Source organism: Drosophila obscura, unplaced genomic scaffold (genome assembly GCF_018151105.1).
Source record: "Drosophila obscura isolate BZ-5 IFL unplaced genomic scaffold, ASM1815110v1 contig_186, whole genome shotgun sequence".
In the NCBI taxonomy this organism is placed as follows: domain Eukaryota; kingdom Metazoa; phylum Arthropoda; class Insecta; order Diptera; family Drosophilidae; genus Drosophila; species Drosophila obscura.
In genome coordinates, this window is record NW_024542774.1 from 7,752,638 (window position 1) to 7,774,149 (window position 21,512).

The 21,512-nt window shown below is 43.4% G+C and overlaps 3 protein-coding genes across 6 annotated transcripts; 2 read left to right on the forward strand and 1 right to left on the reverse strand.

Moving 5' to 3' along the window:
- Positions 1–177: 177 nt before the first annotated feature.
- Positions 178–11,604, forward strand: LOC111075909. Of its 3 annotated transcripts, none has more exons than XM_022369433.2 (4): positions 178–470; positions 10,512–10,643; positions 10,803–11,075; positions 11,152–11,601. In XM_022369433.2, the coding sequence occupies exons 1-4, from the start codon at positions 441–443 to the stop codon at positions 11,353–11,355; spliced, it is 639 nt and encodes a 212-aa protein (XP_022225125.2). In that variant the 5' UTR covers positions 178–440; the 3' UTR covers positions 11,356–11,601. The 3 variants fall into 3 exon arrangements, with proteins under 3 accessions (XP_022225125.2, XP_022225124.2, XP_041449060.1); XM_022369432.2 differs by lacking the exon at positions 178–470 and adding an exon at positions 6,200–6,343 and having other exon boundaries at positions 11,152–11,602; XM_041593126.1 differs by lacking the exon at positions 178–470 and adding an exon at positions 10,407–10,439 and having other exon boundaries at positions 11,152–11,604.
- Positions 11,605–13,543: 1,939 nt separating this feature from the next.
- On the forward strand, positions 13,544–20,930 carry LOC111075891. 2 transcript variants are annotated; one of them, XM_022369411.2, is made up of 7 exons: positions 13,544–13,786; positions 14,052–14,120; positions 18,896–19,064; positions 19,145–19,422; positions 19,816–20,067; positions 20,549–20,677; positions 20,751–20,930. In XM_022369411.2, the coding sequence occupies exons 2-7, from the start codon at positions 14,052–14,054 to the stop codon at positions 20,850–20,852; spliced, it is 999 nt and encodes a 332-aa protein (XP_022225103.2). In that variant the 5' UTR covers positions 13,544–13,786; the 3' UTR covers positions 20,853–20,930. The 2 variants fall into 2 exon arrangements, with proteins under 2 accessions (XP_022225103.2, XP_022225102.2); XM_022369410.2 differs by lacking the exon at positions 19,816–20,067 and having other exon boundaries at positions 13,549–13,786.
- Positions 16,138–17,950, reverse strand: LOC111075892. Its single transcript, XM_022369412.2, has 2 exons — positions 17,553–17,950; positions 16,138–17,483 (listed from the first exon to the last, which is right to left on the reverse strand). Exons 1-2 carry the CDS (start codon positions 17,751–17,753, stop codon positions 17,277–17,279), a joined length of 408 nt encoding a protein of 135 aa, XP_022225104.2. The 5' UTR covers positions 17,754–17,950; the 3' UTR covers positions 16,138–17,276.
- Positions 20,931–21,512: the final 582 nt, after the last annotated feature.

Consider the following 21,512-nt stretch of genomic DNA (forward strand, 5'->3'; position numbering starts at 1 on the left):
CTAAAAATGCGAGAAAAAGAAAAAAGCAAAAAAACGAAAACGAAACGAAAAGAAAAAGAAAACAAAACGTGAGACGCTTCGTTGCCGGCTTGAGTTGGAGAGGAGGAGAGGCCAGGAGAGGCTTGGAGCTTGGGGCTTCAAGCTTGAGTGTTGGTAAGAGACTCTTAAGTGCTTGGCTTTCAGTTCAGTTGCGAATTTCATACAACGCGAGACGGTTGAGCATTGAGCGCCGCTAGAATTCCGAAAGATACACTGCTTCATTCCACAAAAAGTCAACCAAAAAACATAAAAAAAAAGAAGTTTCGCGATTAGGCGGAAATTAGTCAAGCAAATAATTATTCATCTGTCCGTCCGTGCAAGTGAGAGTGTGTGTTCGCGTGCAATCTCAAGTGAAAAGTGTTCGGGGGGTAAACCAGATCAGAAACAAAGACAGCCCAAAGATGATTGAGAGACGCAGTCAACTGGACAAGGTAAGGCGGAGGAGGGCACTGACCACAACTACCGACCCAAAGCAAAGCCAAAAACAATACTCTCATCGAGTTCTAAACAAACTTAAATTTTATTTCATTTTATAAATAAAGACATTGTCTAGTGAAAACTTTTCCCTGAGCACTGTGAACTTTTTGGTCAACTTTATTACTCATTTTGGTTTAAAGTTTTTCGCAAATGGCACAGGTAGAGAGGGAAGAAATGTGAGAAAATATATTTAATTTCCCACTAATGAAATGTTTGGGAACAGAGTTGGGAATCGGTAAACAAAAGCAATATTCGCATTATATAAAACGTCTTTGGGGGGAGAATTGTAGTGCTTGGCAAGGGGACAATAGTGGCCCCAATCTATGAGATATTTATTTTTGTATTGCTTATTAGTGTATAAATAACTTCGATGTGTTGGAGTGATTGGGAGTTCTCTGTTTTGTTAATAGTTGCTCAATCAGCTTTACATTTATTCTAATGATATAATGATACAAGACTTGGAACAGATTTATGTTTCTGATTGCGATCACAGTGGAGCTGGGGGTAGCCATAGGAATGGACAATGACAGAGAGGGGATTTGCTGAAGCAACCCATTTATTCAGGTTTTATTTTCTTTGAGTCTTTGTTCAGTTTGTTTAGCAAGCTGATTAATTCTTGGGCTATATGCTTAAGGTTTCTTTCGGGTTCTGCTTCTTAGCGGCCTGATGATAACAAGATCTGAGAACGCTGTTCTGTCGTACGGGTTGTATTATCTTCATTTTACCTGATGCCTATCTAAATATTCGCAGAAATATATTCGTATCTCCGTCTCCAACTGTCTGTCTGTTGTTTTTCTTCTTCGTATACTTTGGATTATGATTCAGACTCATTTGCATATGTTTGGCAGTTATAACTTTTGCTTTTATTTGCATTTTGCGTCTCTCGCGGCTAAAAAAAATGTTTGAAATTCTAATTAATTATGTGCGTGTCAAATTACGTAAGATGTTCAGACGCAACGAAAGTAAATGCTGCTATAATTTATGCAAATGTTCGGCCAGAATATCCCGCTTCGATTCGATTACAACGAGTATATTTTAAGCCCACCCCCCTTAATGTGCAGCGGAAATCGGCCAGGTGCCGCCAGGTGTGACGGCATTTTTGGCCAACTGATCGATATATTTAGATATTTATGCATGATTTGACGTCAGCAGCCGGACTCTGCGTGATCTGCGTCATGGGGGGTTTGCTCAGCTGCATATAGAGTGGATTTTGAGTGGGTTTTGGGAGCTGCATATAAGGAGTACATACATCTATATGTATATTCTTAGTTCTAAGCCAGTGAATTGATGGATCCAATGTGTTCTGTGTCACGTAGTCCCCGAACCATAGTTACCCAAGCATACTGTAAGCGGGGGAATATACCTGTCCTTCCATCTCTTTCTCTTTGTCTATCTCTATCTGTCTGCTCCAGGCCTCGGAGAACTTGTTTGCCTCGCTCTCGCTTTCATTATTAACGAGACCCAGAGCACACTGAGAGCAATTAAGCTAATAACAAACAATTGTGCTCCACAGAGTAGACCAAAACTAAACAGAGGGCTAGGGAGATAAGATTAACTGAGTCAGACAAAGAGAGAAAGAGAGCGTGGTAAGAGGTAATTAGAAGCCAGAGAGAAACTGCAACTGAAACAAGAGCAACAGGAATTCATTGCAAAATTCTTCAGAATAAATATGCAGAGTGCATTGGGACTGCTTCCATTAAAAAACTATATATAAACTGCAGATTGTTGACCAGATAAGATATACACTTTACAGTAGATATGGCTAGTGTCTGAGTAAATTAAATTAATATGTATGTAATAGTTCGGTCAACAAACATATTTTTTACCCTCTTTACCCTTCTGATGGCTGCTTATCAATCTACTTAGTCTGCCGTTTCGTTCCCCATTAGCATATTAAAAATTGACCAGATCATCAGTTAAATTCTAGTAATTTTAATGGCTCTAAAATATGGCTATAGCTTAAATGTAGTGTACATATGTATATTGAATGGAATTCATAAATAATTTGCATGTGCAGCTAATTGATAAGTACGCTTAATCTGATTAGTAGCGCAGCAGGAGGCTGCATTTAAATTAATCAAGGAATGGCCCTACACTCATGTCCACACACACACACACAAACACACCCACACACACGCTACCGCGCACTCGAACTCTTACACTCCCTCAGCATCAGAGGGCAGCGTATTAATAGACTCTTCCGAAGAGATGGCAGGGGCGTCCAATTTAATTTAATTTACACACACACACCCACACGCAGTATGCGAGGATTTATGTAGGACTTTCATCATGCTCGGGGCATATTCACCATTAAATAAATTACTTCTTTGTTGCTGCTTATACGCAGATTCACACTCTTTTTTTCTGAATACATTCTAAGAATTGGATTAAATGTAATAAAAGGTCTCCGGTGCTCCCTCTCCACAATGCTCTCCCGACTCTGGGTGCAATTTAATTAATTCAAATTAATTACATTCACTATTTGGGCATAAAGTGGTTGTCATTCCTGTGGCTGCTGCCACAGTGGAGAGAGGGCCATTAATTAGTTGCTTGATTTACGATAGCATTGCCACGCCCTCGTCGCTAACTGCCAACTCACCTGCCCCTCAGCTGCGCGCCCACAGCAGGGAGCAGGCAGCAGTTAAACGCAGTTTAATTGTAGTTAATCTTTGCGTACCTCAACTGTGGGGTAGATACATCCATTTCAAACAATAGAAAAACTATTCTAGGGGGGCAATTAGTTTAGTCCCCAATTAACACACAGAAAAAACCCATAGAAAAACGAATAAATGTAAGTGATATGCGGGAACAACAAAACAATGGTTAAAACAACAAACAAAAGCCCGCTTAACAAACAATCAGAACTGTGCTCTTCAGCTGTGAAATAATGGTATGGAATATAATCATTTCTACTTTATCCGCTCTCCCCACCACCATATTTATCTGCACGTGTTCGCTCGTGGCAAAAGTGGGTGGCTACAAATATCAACTTCATTCAAAGCGTTCCGCTAAAAGGTCACGTACAAAAACAATCGCCAGATGCGGCACCAAAAAGGGCAGCGAATAGCCCCACAACATCAGCAAAAGTGTAAAAGAGTGCTAAAGTGTAGATTATGAATGGGTAAAGAGTGTAAAAGCGGGAAAGAAGTCAAAAAGTGACACTCACATAGACAGCGTTGGTACGTACGAGCTGTAACCTAACCCCGTTCCAATGTCAAGGTCCGACTTACTTATTCTCTCTCTCTCTCTCTCTCTCTCTCTGTCTGTATCTTCTGGTCGTGTCTGCTCTTCCTATATGCAAAGGCAGCTAATGAGAGTTGGCTTCCACTTTATACAGTTACACACCATGACCCTGAGCAATGTCAGGGGCCTGGCTCTGGGGGCTTGCGGTAGTTTGGTTGTTGCTGTTGCTGTTGCTGCTACTGCTGGAGCTAAAGTGTGACCAACAAAATATACAAAGCAAAAAATAGGTGCAAAAAAAAACCAAGTTTAATGCTGTTTGTTATACCCATACCCTTGCAGAGGGTACATCTGATTTTGATCATCTGATCAGATCTTATTTTGTTTAGAGAACAGAAAGTTCCATTAGCGCACTTCCCTCAATTTAGAAGTTATCTTACCATCCCTTTTGTATTTCTACCCCACAGGGTTGCTCTCTTCATAGCCCATACAAATTTGATGCAAATCTATCCATCTATTGCATAGAAAGTGTATAAAATGCTTCGTTTGCCCACTGTTGCTGTGCTCGTTGTTTGGCTATTCAAATTTTATGCATTGTCAGCAGACAACAAAACAACCAAAACACAACAGACGCTTAGACAGTCGCACAGAGGCTAAGAAGAGGGTGGTGTTGTTATTTGGTGGGAGAGCCAACAGCCAATCCAACCAGTCGAACATAGAATTCAATTTAAAGCTTTGTGCCAGCTGGTTATTTGGTTTTCTAGTTCAAGTTGAGGGTCAATAACTGTTGGATTGCAGTTTTGCTTTTAGCTATCGCTACCAATACGACAACGACTAATTCTATGTGTGGGTATGGCTATGGCTATGGCTATGGCTGAGTGTTGATTTACAATTTGTAAAAATGGCAAACAAATATTGAGGAATCGAATGGCGAAAAAACACAAATGCAAATAGCCGCATCTGCTTATAGACCCTCTCATCAGACAGCAGCACAAACTTTGGCACAAACATTGGCCCCTTCTCTTCTCTTACCACCCATTTTTCTGTTGATATTTGGCAAGGGCAAACTGCGCGCGTGGCGTAAGGGAGCGAGTGGAGGTGCAGGTGGAGATGGCAGTGGAAGTGGAAGTGGGAGAAAGGCATCCCACTGACTCAGAGCCCGGTTCAACGTGATTCATACTCGGTTGAATGCTTTACAAATCTTGTTTGCCCGCGCCTTAATGCATTTCGAGGGTAAAGGTTAAGCAGTCAAAGGGCCGGCGCGAAAATGAGAAGGACAAAAAGAGGAAAATGTAAATGCAACACGTGACTCAATAAAGTTTTCACTGACAGCGCACCCATATGTTCTCGCCCATTGATTACCACTAATAAACCGATTACCTATAATAAAGTACTTTAACAAGTTGATTCCAATTAGCACATTGGGGTAGATCATGCCGGTCTCCAAGCTGGTTTACTTTGAGCAAATAACGACCCTAGTACAAATAGTGGAAATACGAAACCAACTGATGGGGAAATTATATTTCAAAATGAAGAATTGCTACTAGTAGCCCACCTCTGAATTTCATAGCAACAAACATTTTTGAAACAATAACCTTGCTCCCACAAGAGAAACAAACATTCTCGAAAAATTTCTAAACTCTTTTCTGGTTTGATTTTACTTCTATATTAATTTGTAGTCTAACCATATTTGTTGGCTTATTTGCATACACTTTAAATCCTCCCGCAAACCCCATCGCAGTTGAATCTCATTAATTTTTGCATATTCAATTCCGATTTTGTGTTGCTGCTCGGTTTCTGGTTCTGTACGGAGCTCATAATTTACTGTGCATGCCCGCCCGACGAGTTCAAGGCGGTTCCGGTAGATCCCAGCTGCAAATGCACACACAACCCATCATAATCATTATTATCATTATCTGAAATATAGGTTTTTATTGTAGTGGAACGAGACCTGGCATCGAAACTCGGTCAGACCGAGGGTAAGCCGGGCCTGAGCAGGTAGGTTCAGTGAACTGCAATGAACTACCGATACTCATACTCTGTGGACTCTCTCTTTGGCATTGAGAGCGGTGAGGTGAGCAATCGACAGAGCCAGCGACAGCGACAGCGCCATCGACTAAAACTGAAACTGAAGCTGAAGCTGAAGCTAGTTCTCCATTCCCGTGGGCGATGTTAGCGAAAAGTGTGTCAGGCCGACAATTACATTGAAAGCTGGACTGTCAGCTTTTCCTAAACCAGTTTACGGTTAACAGCGGCACATGAAATCAGCAGCAGCGGCAGCGAGAAAGCTGTGCAAAGAAATGCTCTCTCGCGTGATCTCTCTCTCTCTCTCTCTCTGTATCTATCTGTCTCTTCGATCATGTGCAAACTTTTACATTGACTGCAGGTAGCGCAGACTGCGACTGCGAGTACGACTGCATGATCAGCTGTAGTTGTAGCTGTAAAAGTGGGCTACGTGCTGAAATATAAGCAGCGCATGCGCTGCCCGCTGCCAGTCGTCGCGCAGCCGCTCACATGTGTGCACTTCTCAGAATTCTCGTATTGGAGCTCTGGCAATAGTTCTGGCCCCGTTTCCCACTCTACATTCTCGAAAGCTGCCAAAATGGCTTCTACAACACCAGCACGCAGTGTCTACATCACGAACGAGGTGAGTTTCCTGCTTTGCCAAAACAAAAAAAAAGCCAGCCCGTTCGCCGGTCAGACATAGAGAGAAAGAGGGTAAGAGAAGCAGGGGAGAACGAAATACAAAAGGAATATGAAATAAACTATAAAGGCGCCCGCAGGCACTTCTGATGAGTGCCCTGGCAGCAGCTAATTAGTGCTGCCTCATTAAAACCAAACCAAACCAAATGAAACCCAACGAAACCAAACGAAACTGTTGCTTGGACAATCGAAACTGTGGAGCAGGGAACGCGCCACGACTTAATCCCATAGAGCAAGCAGTGGTTGTGTGCAAGAATTAAAAGGGAAAACTAAAGGGAAAGCACCCAACCGCCAGGTCTCTGTCTGTAATTGCGAAACAAAATCATAATTTCTGCCAAGAACGCGCAGAGGTCAAAGGCCAGCCCACACCACACCAAACAGCATCCCATCCAAATCCCTATACCTATCCTGTGTGTGCCCAACCAAGTCGCAAAATATCCAAATTAATAATCAATGAAAACAATTAGCGCATAAACAAACATCGGGCATGTTTGAGAGAACTCGTTTTAAACACTTTTGCTTTTGCCGCTGCTATGGCTAAGCCTTTGGCTCAGAGCCTACAGCCCAGAAAACAGAACACCCATAACCAGTAGCTCGACTCAATATTGGATTTGAAATGATTAGAATAAATTAGTATTCATTTTCGGCAAAGTCGGGGAACAAACAGCTGCAGGGCCAGGGCTACTCGTTCGGATCAACTTTGGCTCGACTCTAGGCGCGATGATATAAAAACAAAGCGCAAAATTCAATAGAAAGCAACAGTGAAATACAAACACACAACGAAAGAAAAAAAAAACAACATAGAGAGGGGGAAAAAATACAAAGTTCGTATTGGCCCCAAGCCATCGACAAAGAAATGTGAAGGAAGCAGCGAGACGAGACGAGTCGAGTCGAAACAAGACGCGAAAGGGAAGAAAAATCAAATGCTAATTATAAACAAATTAAAAATGTGGCTAATTGTGAGTGAAATTGAGGGAAATCAAACAAATAAAAAACATAATGAATAACGCAGGTCAATGGCAGCAAGGCGGGAAAAAGTGAAAAAGTTACAGAATTTATGCAGTGGACCGAAAAGAGTTTTTAATTGATAAAATACAGAAATTACAGTGACTGAGCAGGCAAGATTAAGCAGGGAACGAGAGAAAAGCTACTGCTAAGGATTCCCTTGCCTTGCTTTAATTTGTTTTTATATATCCACCCATGCGGCTTGCTCTCTAAATATATACAACCTTTAAGTACCATGCCACTGATGAAGCAGTTCTGAAAATAAATTAAAGTGGTGTCACTGCTGGGGCGGGTGTGTCATGTTCCTCCTTAAATAATTATAACTTTTCAACCTGTCGTCCGCAAAAGCTGAAGAACATTTAATTTAGTTTTCGTAAATTGATATGTAAACTGAAACTATAATTACTTTGATAGGGAAATGAGTAAGAGTCAATTCTGATTCTGACACCCACCCGATTTCCCCCTCTTATAGCACCCCACTTATAGCATTTTGTTAGCAAAGTAATTAACGTTTATTGACTGTCGGCAAGCAAAAACTTTTTTTGTAGGCGGCCGTCTCAAGTTGGTGAATCTTCAACTTCTTCAATCCCTTTTGCTGTTTGCTGGAAATATAGCAGATATGTGTATGTATGCTCTATATGTATCCTTACTGCAGCCACGCCCATGCACGGCTTGTGCCCACAAAATGGTAGCGTGGCTCTTCTGTTTGCCTGGCCCCCGTTTAGCCTTCTGTTTGAACGTCTAATATTTGTTCAATATTCTGAGTAAGAATAACGAAAAGATTTTGTGGGCCCACACCCACACGCACTCGTACGCGGCCACTCAAGCTGAAGTGCCGCTAAACGATGGCAACAATTGGTCGCCAATAAGGCGTATGAGTGACATGACATGAGGGGCAAGCATAGCTCATACGCCTCGTGTGGCGTACAAACTCGTTCCGACCACCATCGGGCCACGTCCACACACAAATCTCTTTCACAAATACTCCATAGTGCTTTTGACCGTAATTTCATTTGGTCGAATAGAAACAAATTCAATTTGTATTGCAACATGCAACATGAAGCAGAGGATAGCAGAGACTGGTAAATACTTGTGCTGTCCAGAATGGAATTCTATAGTACTTCAGTACTTCTCTCTCCCCCTCTCGCCATCCGTCTCGTTCTGTGGCATTCGAGAGGTTTTTGTCATGCAAATATGTAGTATCTCACAGAAAATGCATTCTTACGCACAATTCACTTAGTGTGGAAGTGTGTAACTGTGTTCGTGTATAACTGTGTATCTATGTTTGTGTTTAGGGGGCTTTGCATATAAATCAAGGCAAGAGCAGCTCGAGTTCTGCTCCACTGGCAGCTTGTCCTGTAATTTATATTTGTTCAAAATAGTTGTGATGTGTCTTTAATTACAGAGAACCTTTTCTACGTTGCCAGCAGAGTTCTTCAATTTGTTTTAAACTGTTGACATAATTGAGGCCATTTTTAGAAAAATACATTATGGAAATGTATTCAGAGTTTTCTTTATTTCAGAGAATACTTTTGCTGCTTGGCTGAATCGGAGTGGCCTGCGAAACAGAAAATATGTAACTTAAATAATCATTGTCCACTTGGTATGCGCATTATTATGCCAAGTCGATTTAACCAGAAACGGAGTCTAAACGGAATATGAATTTGATTTTCATTTCCATGGAAAAAGGAAATATATAAAATAAACAAAAATTTTTGTTTTTACATTTCTACCCGAGTGAATCACGAGATGACGACTCCACGGTTTGTGATTTGTGGCATTCCTAAATAAAAGTTAATACATCTTTTACTGTGACTCGGCTTATCGAGTTTTTTAAGTCTTCCAGTTGTTTTTGTGTATTCCATAAAGTAAAACAGACAATTTTAGCCATGCAGAATCTTTGACGACTCTCTGCCCTTGCTCAGTCTGTGTGGCAAGGGTCAGGGAAAAGATATGTTGAATTATTTGTTTAATTAGCGGCAACATGCTGCTGCCCTCTGTGCTTGCACCTTGCTGGCAATTCGTGTCAGGGCTGCCACAGAATCTCAAAAGTGTTTGCGGCATAAAAAAAAACAAACCGCTCATTTAATTGTTTTTCAAGTAACAATTAGACAGTCGCAAATGCAGAGGCCGGCCTCCCGGCCTCCTACCCTCCATACTATTGCTGTGGCAAATTCAGTGTCGCCTGACCGATTGTCATGGTTCGTTGGGTGCCCTCTCCCTTCCCCCTGCTCGACCTGCCTGGCCTGACCCGACCTGCACTCGCTTTAATGCTTTGATTTCTGTTTTGCGAACATTAAGTGCGGACCCAGACACACAGCAAACACAGCCAGACAGACAGCAAGCCGTTGATGGATGTTGGATATTCGTTGGAGCAGTACATATACGGCCGTATATCTAGATATTTTGCCATTTCCAAATGCGGGCTCAAAGTTCATTGGATTTGGACCTTTTGCCTTGGGTGGCTTTCGAAATGCTTGAAATACATATTTGGCAGGGGCTGGGAAAATTCACTCACTGCCAAAATGGAAAAGCTCGATGCATCCGCCAACAGACACAGACACTGGCAACAAAAACTGGTTACGCTTGGCAAATGCCACGCGGCAAGTTGGCCTTGGTCTAATCCACATTTCAGAATCCCCAGCTCGGAGAATCGGCTCCCAGCATCGACTGCAGCAGTAGCAGTAGCAGCAGCGGCAGCCGTAAGAGCAACAGCAACAGGCAGATACAGGCTGGTAGCAAATTCTGCCAGACCTCCGGTTGCCGTTGCCTGGCACTCCAAACTTGATATGTTTGGCCTACGTTTAGTCCGTGAGCCATGAGCCGCATTCGGGGCCTGGGCTGCCCGCCCAGAACATTGGCCAAGTGGCAGCAGTGGAGATCGGTTGTGAAGCGGGTTGGATGTCTGACAGAAACTTGACTTTGCACCACATGAAAGCGGACCAAGCCTAACAAGTGGCATTCAAGTGCGAATACCAAAACATTTAATTGCAGCCAAGATCACTGTGCCACACAGAATGAGCTTCAACAATGATGTATTGTCATCCATCATACATACGTCATACATCAGTCAGTATTTAATTGAGCCACTTACTCTTATTTTGCAGATAATTATCACTGCCATGGACCGATTCGTTTGGTTCGTCCTTCTGGTGGTGATGTCCCACCTGGTCACGGAGTTCACCCGCGTCTCCGGCTATGCCCGCGGTCAACGACACGAGCTTGTGCTGTTGAATGATGTAAGTCACCGGGTTGCTAGTGGAAACCTGCTCACAGCTCAATAAAGTATTAATTGATTTACATGGGCACACTTGAATGGGGTTTGCTCACTCAGCATCAATCCCTATGGCGAAATTGTATGAATATTCCAATTAAAATCAGAATTTCGGTCTTTTCAGACGATGCTGCAACCGATGCCAGTGCAGAATATGCTGCTCTACCCCAGCCGCCACGAGTATGGTCAGTACCAACAGCGTCCTTCCATGAACAGCCTGCAGCAGAATGCGGCTCTTCTGTTCAGCAGCCTGGCGGCAGGAGCAGGAACGGGACCATCTGTTGAGCCCAGCAGCAATGCGGCCATTCTGGCTGTGGGTGACAGCCAGCCAGCACACAATTCCGAGCCCAGCTATCCCCTTTTCAGTCTGCGCCCCTTAATTGACAGCATTTTCGAGGTGAGCTGACCGAGAGGAATTCACTCAGCAAACCATTCGAGAGAGATGCTGATTTTGCATTTGAACTTTTCCGCAGATTCCCATTTCGACGCTGCGCGCTGTCAACAATATGGTGGGACGTCTGACCGGTGGCTATCGGCAGGCAACGACGGAAGTGTCACAAAAATCTGTGGCGGCAGGAACGGTCCTGCCCTCGGGCAATCCCAGCTCCAATCCCACCACCACCGGTTCGCAGTTCACGATGTCGCAGCGCAGAGAAATGCGCGAGGAGATGTCGTAACTTAAATCCCGATTAGTTTTTAGTTGTGCATGAATGGTGGAGCATTTCTCTGAGTGTATGCTCGGGTGTTTTTCGTGTGTTTGTTTCGTGTGCATTTATGTAGTTTGTTTCTTAATGTTTGACTTTTGTGATATATGTGACGTTGTTGTAAGACTAGTTTAAGGATGTTTATGTCCGCCCCAAAAAAAGAAAATCCAAAAAAAGTATATCTATGTACATACGTTTAAAATAAATGTAGAAAAATAAAAATATGTTTCAAAATCTGTAAATTAATGGGTACTGCTTGCAAGTGGTTCAATATAAACTGCTTATTTCTGATTGAATTTTGCATGCGCCTAAGAGATGCAAACAAAATCTTCTGAACTGCTTGCTGGCAGCTGGTTTTGTGAAAAGGTAAATCAAATAGAAAATATAACGAATAAAATAAATGTGAAAGCAAAAACAAAAGTCTTCAAGTTATTAAAATTCTGCGATTCGATGGAAAATGTTGAAAGCATTTAGTTATGTTGATGGAGCACGAGGGACAGGAGAGCAAAACCTGCATGCGTGTGCTTCATTTGACTGCTTTAATCTTTCATGCACCTAAAATATGCAACATTAAATCAACGAAACAGGTGGCAGTGCTATTAAAACTGTACCGTGCTTGCTAAAAATATATGCAAGTAAAATAAAAAATAAAATAAATATTATATACAAAATAATACTTTATAAATGTAAACATGTCAATGCCCAAATATTTCCTTCCAGTCCAAAAGTCAATAAACGCATCAACCGGCATAAGTAGACAGCAGATAACCTCCTCCTCCTGACCCTCCCAATCAATCTATGAATATACGATTATCAAATTCTCATGGACTTCCTCGTTTTTCCTGGTGGAATTTATTGGAAAATGACAAATAAAAATTTAATTGAAATGAAATCGTAATTGGACAAAAGAAAATCGAGTGATTTCCCATTGAGCAAAAAGCAAACCATCCCCAAATAATTGATGTGTGATGCAAAGGACCTACGAAAACCAAATCGAAAATAATTGGATTTAATTGGAATTGATTTTTTTCTTGTTGGACCCTTTTTTGTGCCATTTGGTTTTCGGCCATCAAATTCTAAATTATCAAGCACGTGCACGGCTGATTTTTGGCCAGAAATCCGAGACGGAGACACAGGCACTGGGGAGACAGCAGAAACACATTAACACAGATGGTGGCAGTGGCAGTGGCACTGGCCGGCAGTTCTGTTTGTCATTTGAATACCTAATGATCAAATGGTTTGAACAAAAGAAGAATGCCCAACGCTGGAGCCACGTTTCACCACGCCATGAAAGGGTAGGGCCCCCCAAAGCGAAAGAGAAATGCAAATGCCAACGGGCTCGTATCTGTCACTCGACTCGATAGAAATTAGCAAACTTTCAGGCAGACTTCTTTTGTTTGCTCTTTCCGCCACACCGCATTCAACGCTTCAATGCACCCCACCGCAATGCGAATGAGATTGGAAGTTGTAGCTGCACCAAAATTACTCGTTATGCAGCCCTACTGGCAACCAGTTGCCACACGCTGCGTGCATCGCAGGCCAAGAGCTTTGAGTCGAGGCTCCCAAAAAAAAAAAGTAAACCTGCAGATTTGAGCCAATTGCACCAACCGGTTTACCAAAATGATGTGGTCTAGTGCAGCAACAACAACAGCAGCAGCGTATTCGTATACGTAATGTTGCCATGTCCATTTGTAGTCAGGGATTAGTTGGTTACCTTAGATACTACTCGATTGCTTATTTGTATGCATCCCTCTTCAGGAATATATAGCATGTATGTACTTTCCCACTCGTTTATTTAATGCTGCAAAAACCAACCAGAAATTCATATTTTTCAGCAAGAAATCTCAGCACACGGCTGGCCACTGACCACTGACAGAGTGTTTCGTCTGTTTGGCTGTGCTGTCCACATCTTTGGCTTATTTGCAAGTTCTCACCCAATTGTTAGACCCGCTGCCAGTGAGGTGCTAATAGATCGAAGCCAGTTCTTTGCTGACCAAATAGACCTTTGAGATAAGCTTGCATCATCGGACAGCAGTTCATTCGGATTACAGCGGGCAGTGCCCAGGCCTAAGAGATAATATATTGATTTGAAAGAAAGGCAGAAAACAGAACAAATTGATGCTGCTATATAAATAGACGCTTGCATATTTAATTGCGACACAATTCCAGTTTGCGGGGCATTACAACAGACAACAGACATCGGGCAGCGGTTAGCGTAAACACCAGACGGCAGGCAGGCAGGCAGTAGACGCTCGCTTCGATTCCAATCCACCTCACAGAATTCAAGTTTAAGCCGGGCCCAGGCCGACGACTCAGGCTCAGTGCGAGGCGACAACGCGGCGCGACAACAACGTACCACAAATCCGCTCAGATTCGCTCAGATTCAAAAGAAACACAACAACAGGTACATAAATACAACAAGTGGCGTTAATTAATTAAAATCCCGCGAGGCCGAGACAAAAGTTGAAATAAAATGTAAAAGCCCCATCGAAATTATGCTCGCGGGCCAGAGGGCCGCTCCCCTAAAGATTCCTCGGTTCGAGGAAGAATTCTGCGAACGCGTTGCGCATACAAAAGTGGATGACAAAGCAATTCGCTTGCTTCGAGCTTCGGCTTCAAGTTCTCTTCTCTAGCAGCTGGAATTGATTTCGTTTTTGATTGCTTTCTAGATGCGCAAAATGTTCGCCTTTATCGGAGTGCTTTGTCTGCTGCAATCGGCCATCCTGGTGCCCGCTCAGGTAAGTTTTTCCTCCCGCCGCACTTCCATTTCCCAGACCATTTCCTTGCCGCCTCAGCGTAGGTTGTTCGTGTTCGTGTTCGTTCCTGCCGCTACCAGGCTCTGGCTCTCTCAACCAGATTCTGCGGATGGCGAATATTTTAATTACAGCGAAATTGTTTTATTTATTTGCAACTCTATGCTTGGGCCTCCACCTCAATGTTGGTGCAGTTTATGCGGCCGCACATTTCAAGAACGCGAGAATCCATAAAAAAACATTGGAATGAGTCAGAGAAGTCAGTGGCAGCCATCAGAGGAATCAATTCATGGAATTCATTAACTTGATTAATAGATCAATTGATGATGAAGCATTTGTCAAGCTATCCAGAAAATCGAAACGTTAACGAAATCATGAAGTTTGCACCCGCAAGCGCGTATCTGCGGATAATATTATCGAAATTCGCATTAGAATCACTTGCCACTGCCTCGGAATCAATGCCAATGGCATTGCCGTTGATTTTATTTGCGGTCTGTGGTCTGCGGTCTGTGGCATGTTACCAAATGATTTTTGCTAGCGAAAGTGCGACCAAAATAGGGAGGATGAAGCTATCTAGCTGCTGGTTAACTGTTGTACGGGTCGAACATTCGAACATTTCGCAATTTTAGGCAATGTGCAGGGTTGACCCGAGTGGCCTTAAATTGTTGTGCAATGTCCGGCAATGAGTGAAGAATTTTTAGTGTGTAGTTTCTCAACACGCCTCGAGTTTAATTGCCAGCCCAAGGCAAATGCCTAACCGCCTGAAAGGCAATTATAAACACACTCAACCGGAGTTGGGTCGTTCGCTTATCATTAATCTTGGGGCCGCGAACCGCTACCCTACCAACTATTATACATCATTTTAATAACTGCAGCTATTGCTGCTGCTACTGCTGCTGCTGACTACCTTGAACTTTGCCTGCTTTGGCTGACTAATATCCATTTAATTGCATTTCCCCACAAAACCAAACGCCACACAAGTCGTTCGACAGTTTAAGTTCGCTTAAGGGGATTGATTGTGGCTACTCGTATCGTAGACGGTTGTTGGATTACCCCCTAAGGGTGGATTACTGTTTAAATGTACATATAGAATATAATAATTCCATTGAATATTTTTCCTATGGAAAAAGCTACGATACAAAGTTTTTTCCAGCCAATTATCCTTACTGCCACACACCTACACTCGAAGCGTATGAATTCTCCTCTTCAAGAGGGTTTAAATATGACATACGAGCATTATTCGTTTCCTATCCCTCATTCCGCCTTAAGCTGCTGTCCCAGCATTGAACAACTTTAACTTTTACTCAACCGACAGAGAAAACATTTACACACACACCGCAAAAATTTGCCTGGAAATTCTTTGCTTGTGGTTTACCCGTTTCCCCTTTTCCTTTTTTAAACCTTTTCTTTTTTGGTACTTTTTTTGATGACAATTTTTCTGGTCGGAAAGTTTATTTCTATTTTGTGTTGTACTGCTTGCGGGCTAATAGAATTTAGATTTTAATCAACGCATGCATGAAATTTGCATTTGAAAACCCCCAAAAAATCGTTTCTATGCGAGTTGTGGGAATTAAAATTAGGAATGTACGTAAAATGCCCTGAGAAGGGTTTCACCTTCACAGTTGGTGGTAAAATTTCGGCAGCGATTTCTTGGAATTCATGCAAATTGCTCGTCATTTTCTTTCCTTTGCTTTGCACTCTGCGCCAAGAAATTGTTAACATTTTTTGTTGGGCTGGAATTAAGTGCTCACTGACTCTCCTGGGGTCAAAACTTGATCCTTTAAATCTGGAAATTTTGATAACCAAAATCTTTAATTTCTGGCTCTGAATTAGCCCAATTTTTATTTTGTTTTATTCCCATTATGCAATGGCAGTGCAGCGGCATTTTCCAATGAATTGGCTGCTCGTTTGAATATGATAAATGAATACCTGAATGCTCCTGCACTTGACACCATCACTCGAGGGCATAGTAAAAGCAAAATTTAAATGGTTTCAGACAAATATTGACCTAAACTTGGCACAACCAACAAAGTTCTGTGTGCTGTTTTGTGAATTTGCTTCATTTTATTTAACTTATTTATACATACATTTATTTAATGTTATTTGCACATTTCTCTTAATAGAAATGTGCACAAAGATAGGCCAAATATGAAGTAATGAAATGTTTTCTAATTTGTTTTAGTTGTTTTCCCATTGCAAACAACACAGACGAGACCATTAGTTTGTACCGTGAAAAATGTAATTACATTTCCCATTTTAGAACCCTGTGAAAACTGCTAATATGACTAGGAAACTATGTATATTTTTCCTTTGCAAGCTTTTGGGGGACATCGCACCCAGCTGTGTGCTGAGCATTTCAACCTGCTCGTAACTATCTTTTAAGGGATCAGCTATGACTAAATCCTATTACATACATCAGTTTTGCAGTGTACTTTCAAAGGGAAATGTGCAGAAGGCGAGCTAGAAAAGCGATGCTAGACGGTTGGCAATGGGTAAGGCAGACAAGGCACAGCCAAGGTAAAGTGTTGAGGGAAAAACTGATTTACCAGACGCTTGAGCAGGCTTAAATGCCAGAGAAAACCAAACCGCATAGCGGCTTACAGTTATGCATGTGTACTGTATATATATATATATATACACATTTATCTGTGTTCTGTGTGCATCCGCCATTTGCATCTCATTATTTCCTAACTAAGTCGTACGACAAGTCGAGCACCTGCACAACAAATTGCCCGGATAAAAGTTGAAGTGAATCATAAAACTGCTAATATATAAACTTGTTAGCTACAGCTTTATAAGGATACAAACAGATGTTGTCAAAGCAGAAGTATTTCAGTGGCATAAACAAACTTTAATTGGCGTCTAATGAGTTTGAAATCCACTCGAATTGAGGGTATACTTAAATAGCAAAAGCGAAAGAAAAACTTGAATAAACCTATCGGCTATGCCTAAGAATTGAAAAAAGATAAGAGTACAAGTAGAAGTACAAGCGCTCTATCAGAGTTACTTTTGTGCACACATTTAAGTGATTATTACTTAACACTTAACAATGTAACAAGCCAAGTCAAGTGTTGATTCTATAGTAATTCATATTTGCAGCACCCAAAGAGATACAATCCCACAGACACACGCACAGACACCTCACAGATCCAGCCCATAGATGGACACTTGTAGATGTACCGATTGCGCCCCAAGCACTTGTTTGCCTCGTTGGCAATGTACAACAACAAACTGCTCGCCAATGCCACCCTCTGCTACCAGAGTCTCGGCATCGGCGTCGCCATCTGCTAGTGAACTGCTGAGATCCTCCACATGCACTGCCGTAATCCTGTAGCTATCAGCGCCATTCTGTGTGGAATTCCAGTGGAGATTAAGCAATTTATATAAATTCGTGTCTAATATTAATGTTTATCACACCTTCGAGCCGTAGACCACATCTCTGCCTGGGGTCTCGGGCGTTAGGTACACGTCTTCGGTATACAGCCGGCTGGCATATTTGTTGACATGTCCCCAGGTGACCGAGGCGCCATCTCCGCGCAGCACTTGCCCCACCATAAGCAACAGCAGCAGCAACAGTTGACTGCTCTTCAATTCCCATTCCCTAGCATTTGTCAACATGACAACATGTGTCTGCTGTCTCGCCCAGTATACGGAATGCTCCCACGTTCTAGCTCTGGTTCTGCTTCTGGTTGTGGTTGCGGTTCTGCCTATGGTTTTCTTTCTCCTCCTCCTCTTTTTGCGTGACACTCACTTTTCACTTTCCCTGGTTTCCACTCGCCCCACAGACGTACGAAACTCAAATGAGCCGCCTTCAGGTGGCCAAGTTAAATATGGTCGCTGTGTGTCTCAGCATTGGAGAGCTGTTATCAGTGGCAGGTGTTCTGGCCTCACTCACTCTCCCTCTCCCTTTTAGTGTTTTAATACATTTATGATAGTTCTCTTTGGATGGGGTTGTGTGACTTGGTTTAGTAGTTGGTCAGGATCAAAGAATTACCAAAGAATTCATTGAAAAAGAATAAGAGTACGGAAAACATTCCTTCAAGCTGCATTCACCCTTCCCAATAACATCAAATCTAATTCAAATTTAGTACACATAAATGAAAGAGCATTCAGTGGTCAGTGTACCACGAAAACTTAACCACTCTGCGTGGTATTTGCTTGGGTTTGTTATGTTATTGGCTGTCATAATTATTGATAACTACCACAAATTGCTCTCCGCGTCACACAATGTTGGACGGGCGCTCTCTCGCACCAACTCCGATATCTTTTATCAGCGATTCGAAGTTCACTGAGAACACTCGTAAATGGAGAAATATTCGGCCTGCATATCGAACTGCTGCTGCTGCTGCTGCTTGACAGCAAACTGTGCAAATATTTGTAAACATTTCTAACATTTCTGACGAACCTTGCGTCCGTGGGCGGGCGACCTTAGCCGACTTGAGCTACCCGTGCCACATCCGAGGGCTTTGAGTTTCAGAAGGCTTGTGGCTGCTGGTGGCGGAAAAAGATGAATAATTATTATATAAACTTACTTAACCGGGCACAAAGGGTGTTTGCGATTGTTTGCGCCAGGCAAAAGTTTTGCTAAAACTTTTAACTACGAGTATTACTGGGAAAATGGGCACAACATGTTAGGCCCAAAACTTTCGACAGAACCTCGCACTCTGGGAAGACAGGAAACTTTCAATCATAAAATTACGTATACGCAGCGTGTAGCGAACTTTTCTCTAAAGCTGCCGCATCTACCCTACTCCTTGCAGCTGATCACGCTGCGCGATGGCAAGGTGGGCGTGAACTTTGCCGGCTACCACGCCGATGCCGGACTGGGCGGCCTCCTCACTGGAAACTCTGCCCACGGCGGGCTCAGCGCCTCTGCCGGGACTCCCTGGGGCTCACGAGCCGCCGCCGGTCTAGGCGGTAACCTTGACGGTAGGAAATATCCACTACACTTCTCTTGATTGATTTGATTTCACTTAAACAAATTTAATGCTACTCCTCTCTTCCTGCAGGTCGCACGGACGGCTTTGGGTATGCCGCAGCCCAGGCTAATCCTTCGGTAGGCGCCAGTGCCCTCCTGGGGGGCAGCGCTGGCGAACACGGTTATATTGGCGCCGAGGCTCACAGTCCCGGCAAGACGGCAATTTCCTCTAAACAGCACACAGTCCATCAGGCGCCAGTGCCGGTCTCGCCCACTTCTGGCCCGGACTCACCACCGGCCCTGCCCACTGTCAGCAATCATGTCCAGAGGGTTAAGCCACCAAAGAAGTATTCGCTGATCAGGCCAGATGTGAGTATTTATAGACTATAAATTCCAGCCAGTAACGAGTGGCAAAAGAAAACAGCTAAGGAAATACTCCAAATCTAAGTTTTTGGGGGAATCTCTCCTGGAATTTGCTGTAATAAATGTCCAAGAGGATTCCTAAAGGGAGGGACTAGCACCTACTTTAACCAGCACTTAGCTTCAACAATTGTAAAATTATTTATGGGAATTTCCCAGAGAGGTTTCCGCAGCATGTGGACGTGCGTAAATATGTCTGTTCTCGTAATTTGTACAAATGTAAGTACGAGTGCGAGTGCTAGTAGATTGATGAATAGCGAGCGCATCGACAGGCCAACAACCAAGCAATCATCATATATCAAATCATAAACAACCCCTCCCTCTCCCCCGCTGATTTGTTAGTCGGAGCACAGCGAAATCATTGAAAATAATGTGGTAGCAGCCGCAGGATCCATCGCTCCCGCCACACACCTCCCACCAGCGGCTGTGCCGTCCACATCGGTGATAATTGTGAAGCGGCCGCGCCACCGCGTGAAGCGACCACGTCAGAGGCAACGCACCGTATACGTAATGCAGGAGGTGCAGCAAAGTGATTTGCCTGCGGGCGACATACAGGACGAGCACGAGCAGACACCAGAGGCGGAGCAGGAGAAGGTAACGGTAACGGTAACAACAACAAAAACCAAATGCGATGCGGTGTGGCAAATACACAAATACACACCAGCACAAACACACAGATGCAACACACAGCTACAAAAACACACACACACACACACCGGGATTTGGAGAGAGAGAGAGAGAGAAGGAGAAACAACATTTTTGGCTTTTGGTTGGATAAACTTTCGCTTTAGGGCGGAATTACATTTTGTGCTGTAATTTTATTTGAAAACATTTGCGGACAATGTGGGCGTGGTCATGTCGTGATGCCGGACACGCGGCCCTCGACTTGTTGAAATTATTTTGGTACCCAGCAAATATTCATACATTTTTCCCCCCCTGCCCGTTTCCCTGCCTTTCGTTTGATGCATGTGGGATGATTTTCTTTGCTTTTTGGTGGCATGAAGGTGGATTGGCAGTTTTCAGTTCCTTTATTACCTCAAACTTACCTGAATATTTCCGCCCCATCCACCCACAGGCACCAGTGAAGAGTGACGTGAAGACCGTGCAGAGCCACAAGTACTCGAAGACCGTCCAGAGGCCGCAGACGGTGGGCAATCGCCTTCTGGCACCCCAACCATCATCACCCGTTGGCCTGGCCCTCGACGTGAGTGCAGCCGATTCTAATCGTATATACACAGATTTATTTGAACTTTACCTTCAATTGCATCCATTTGCAGATTCCCATTGGCATTTTGCGCTCCCTGCAGCAATCTCTGGGCAACCTGGCCAACGGCAATGCGCCTTCCTACGGTGGGGCCCAGGCGCCCGTTCAGGGCTAAGCCCACTTTGTTAGCTGTAAGCTTCTCTTTATATACAGTTAGAACCGGTGTCAATCAATAAAGCCTTTAAGCAGCTAACCAAGTCAATCTGCTGGCTGTTTCCCGACATTGGATATATGTTGCCCCCAGCGATGGCAGCGAGTTGTGTAGAAGGCAAGCCAATCATCAAGAATACCAATGGAGGAGGCCAATGCAATACACGTACAAGATATTCAACAGAACTCACTTGAACCAGCAGGAGCCTATTAGCAGCGGCGTGTGAATTACGCACAGGAAACAAACTTAAAAACTTCCTGCTCAGCCTTCAATTATTGCATTAATGGTGCCGTACCGGGCTGGGCCATTTAATGGCTTCCCCCTGAAGAGTTTGCTCCACTGAGCTCGACACTTTTCAAGTCGAGACCAGGCAAGTGTTCCGGCCACTTTTGCTTCAGTTGTTGTTGTTGCTGTGGCTGCTGTTGCTGCTGTTGCTGTTAATTTAAAAGGGTCTCCTTGTCATTAAATCAAATGCCACAACAGGGCCAACAACGATGTGGGGAAATGAATTGAAATGGCATCCGACGTCGAGCAACTACTGCAAACAGTTCAAGGGGGGAACTTATTGTTGGGAAATTCGGTGGAAATTCAAGTTGGCACCAGGAAAATGCCAAGCCATTGGAA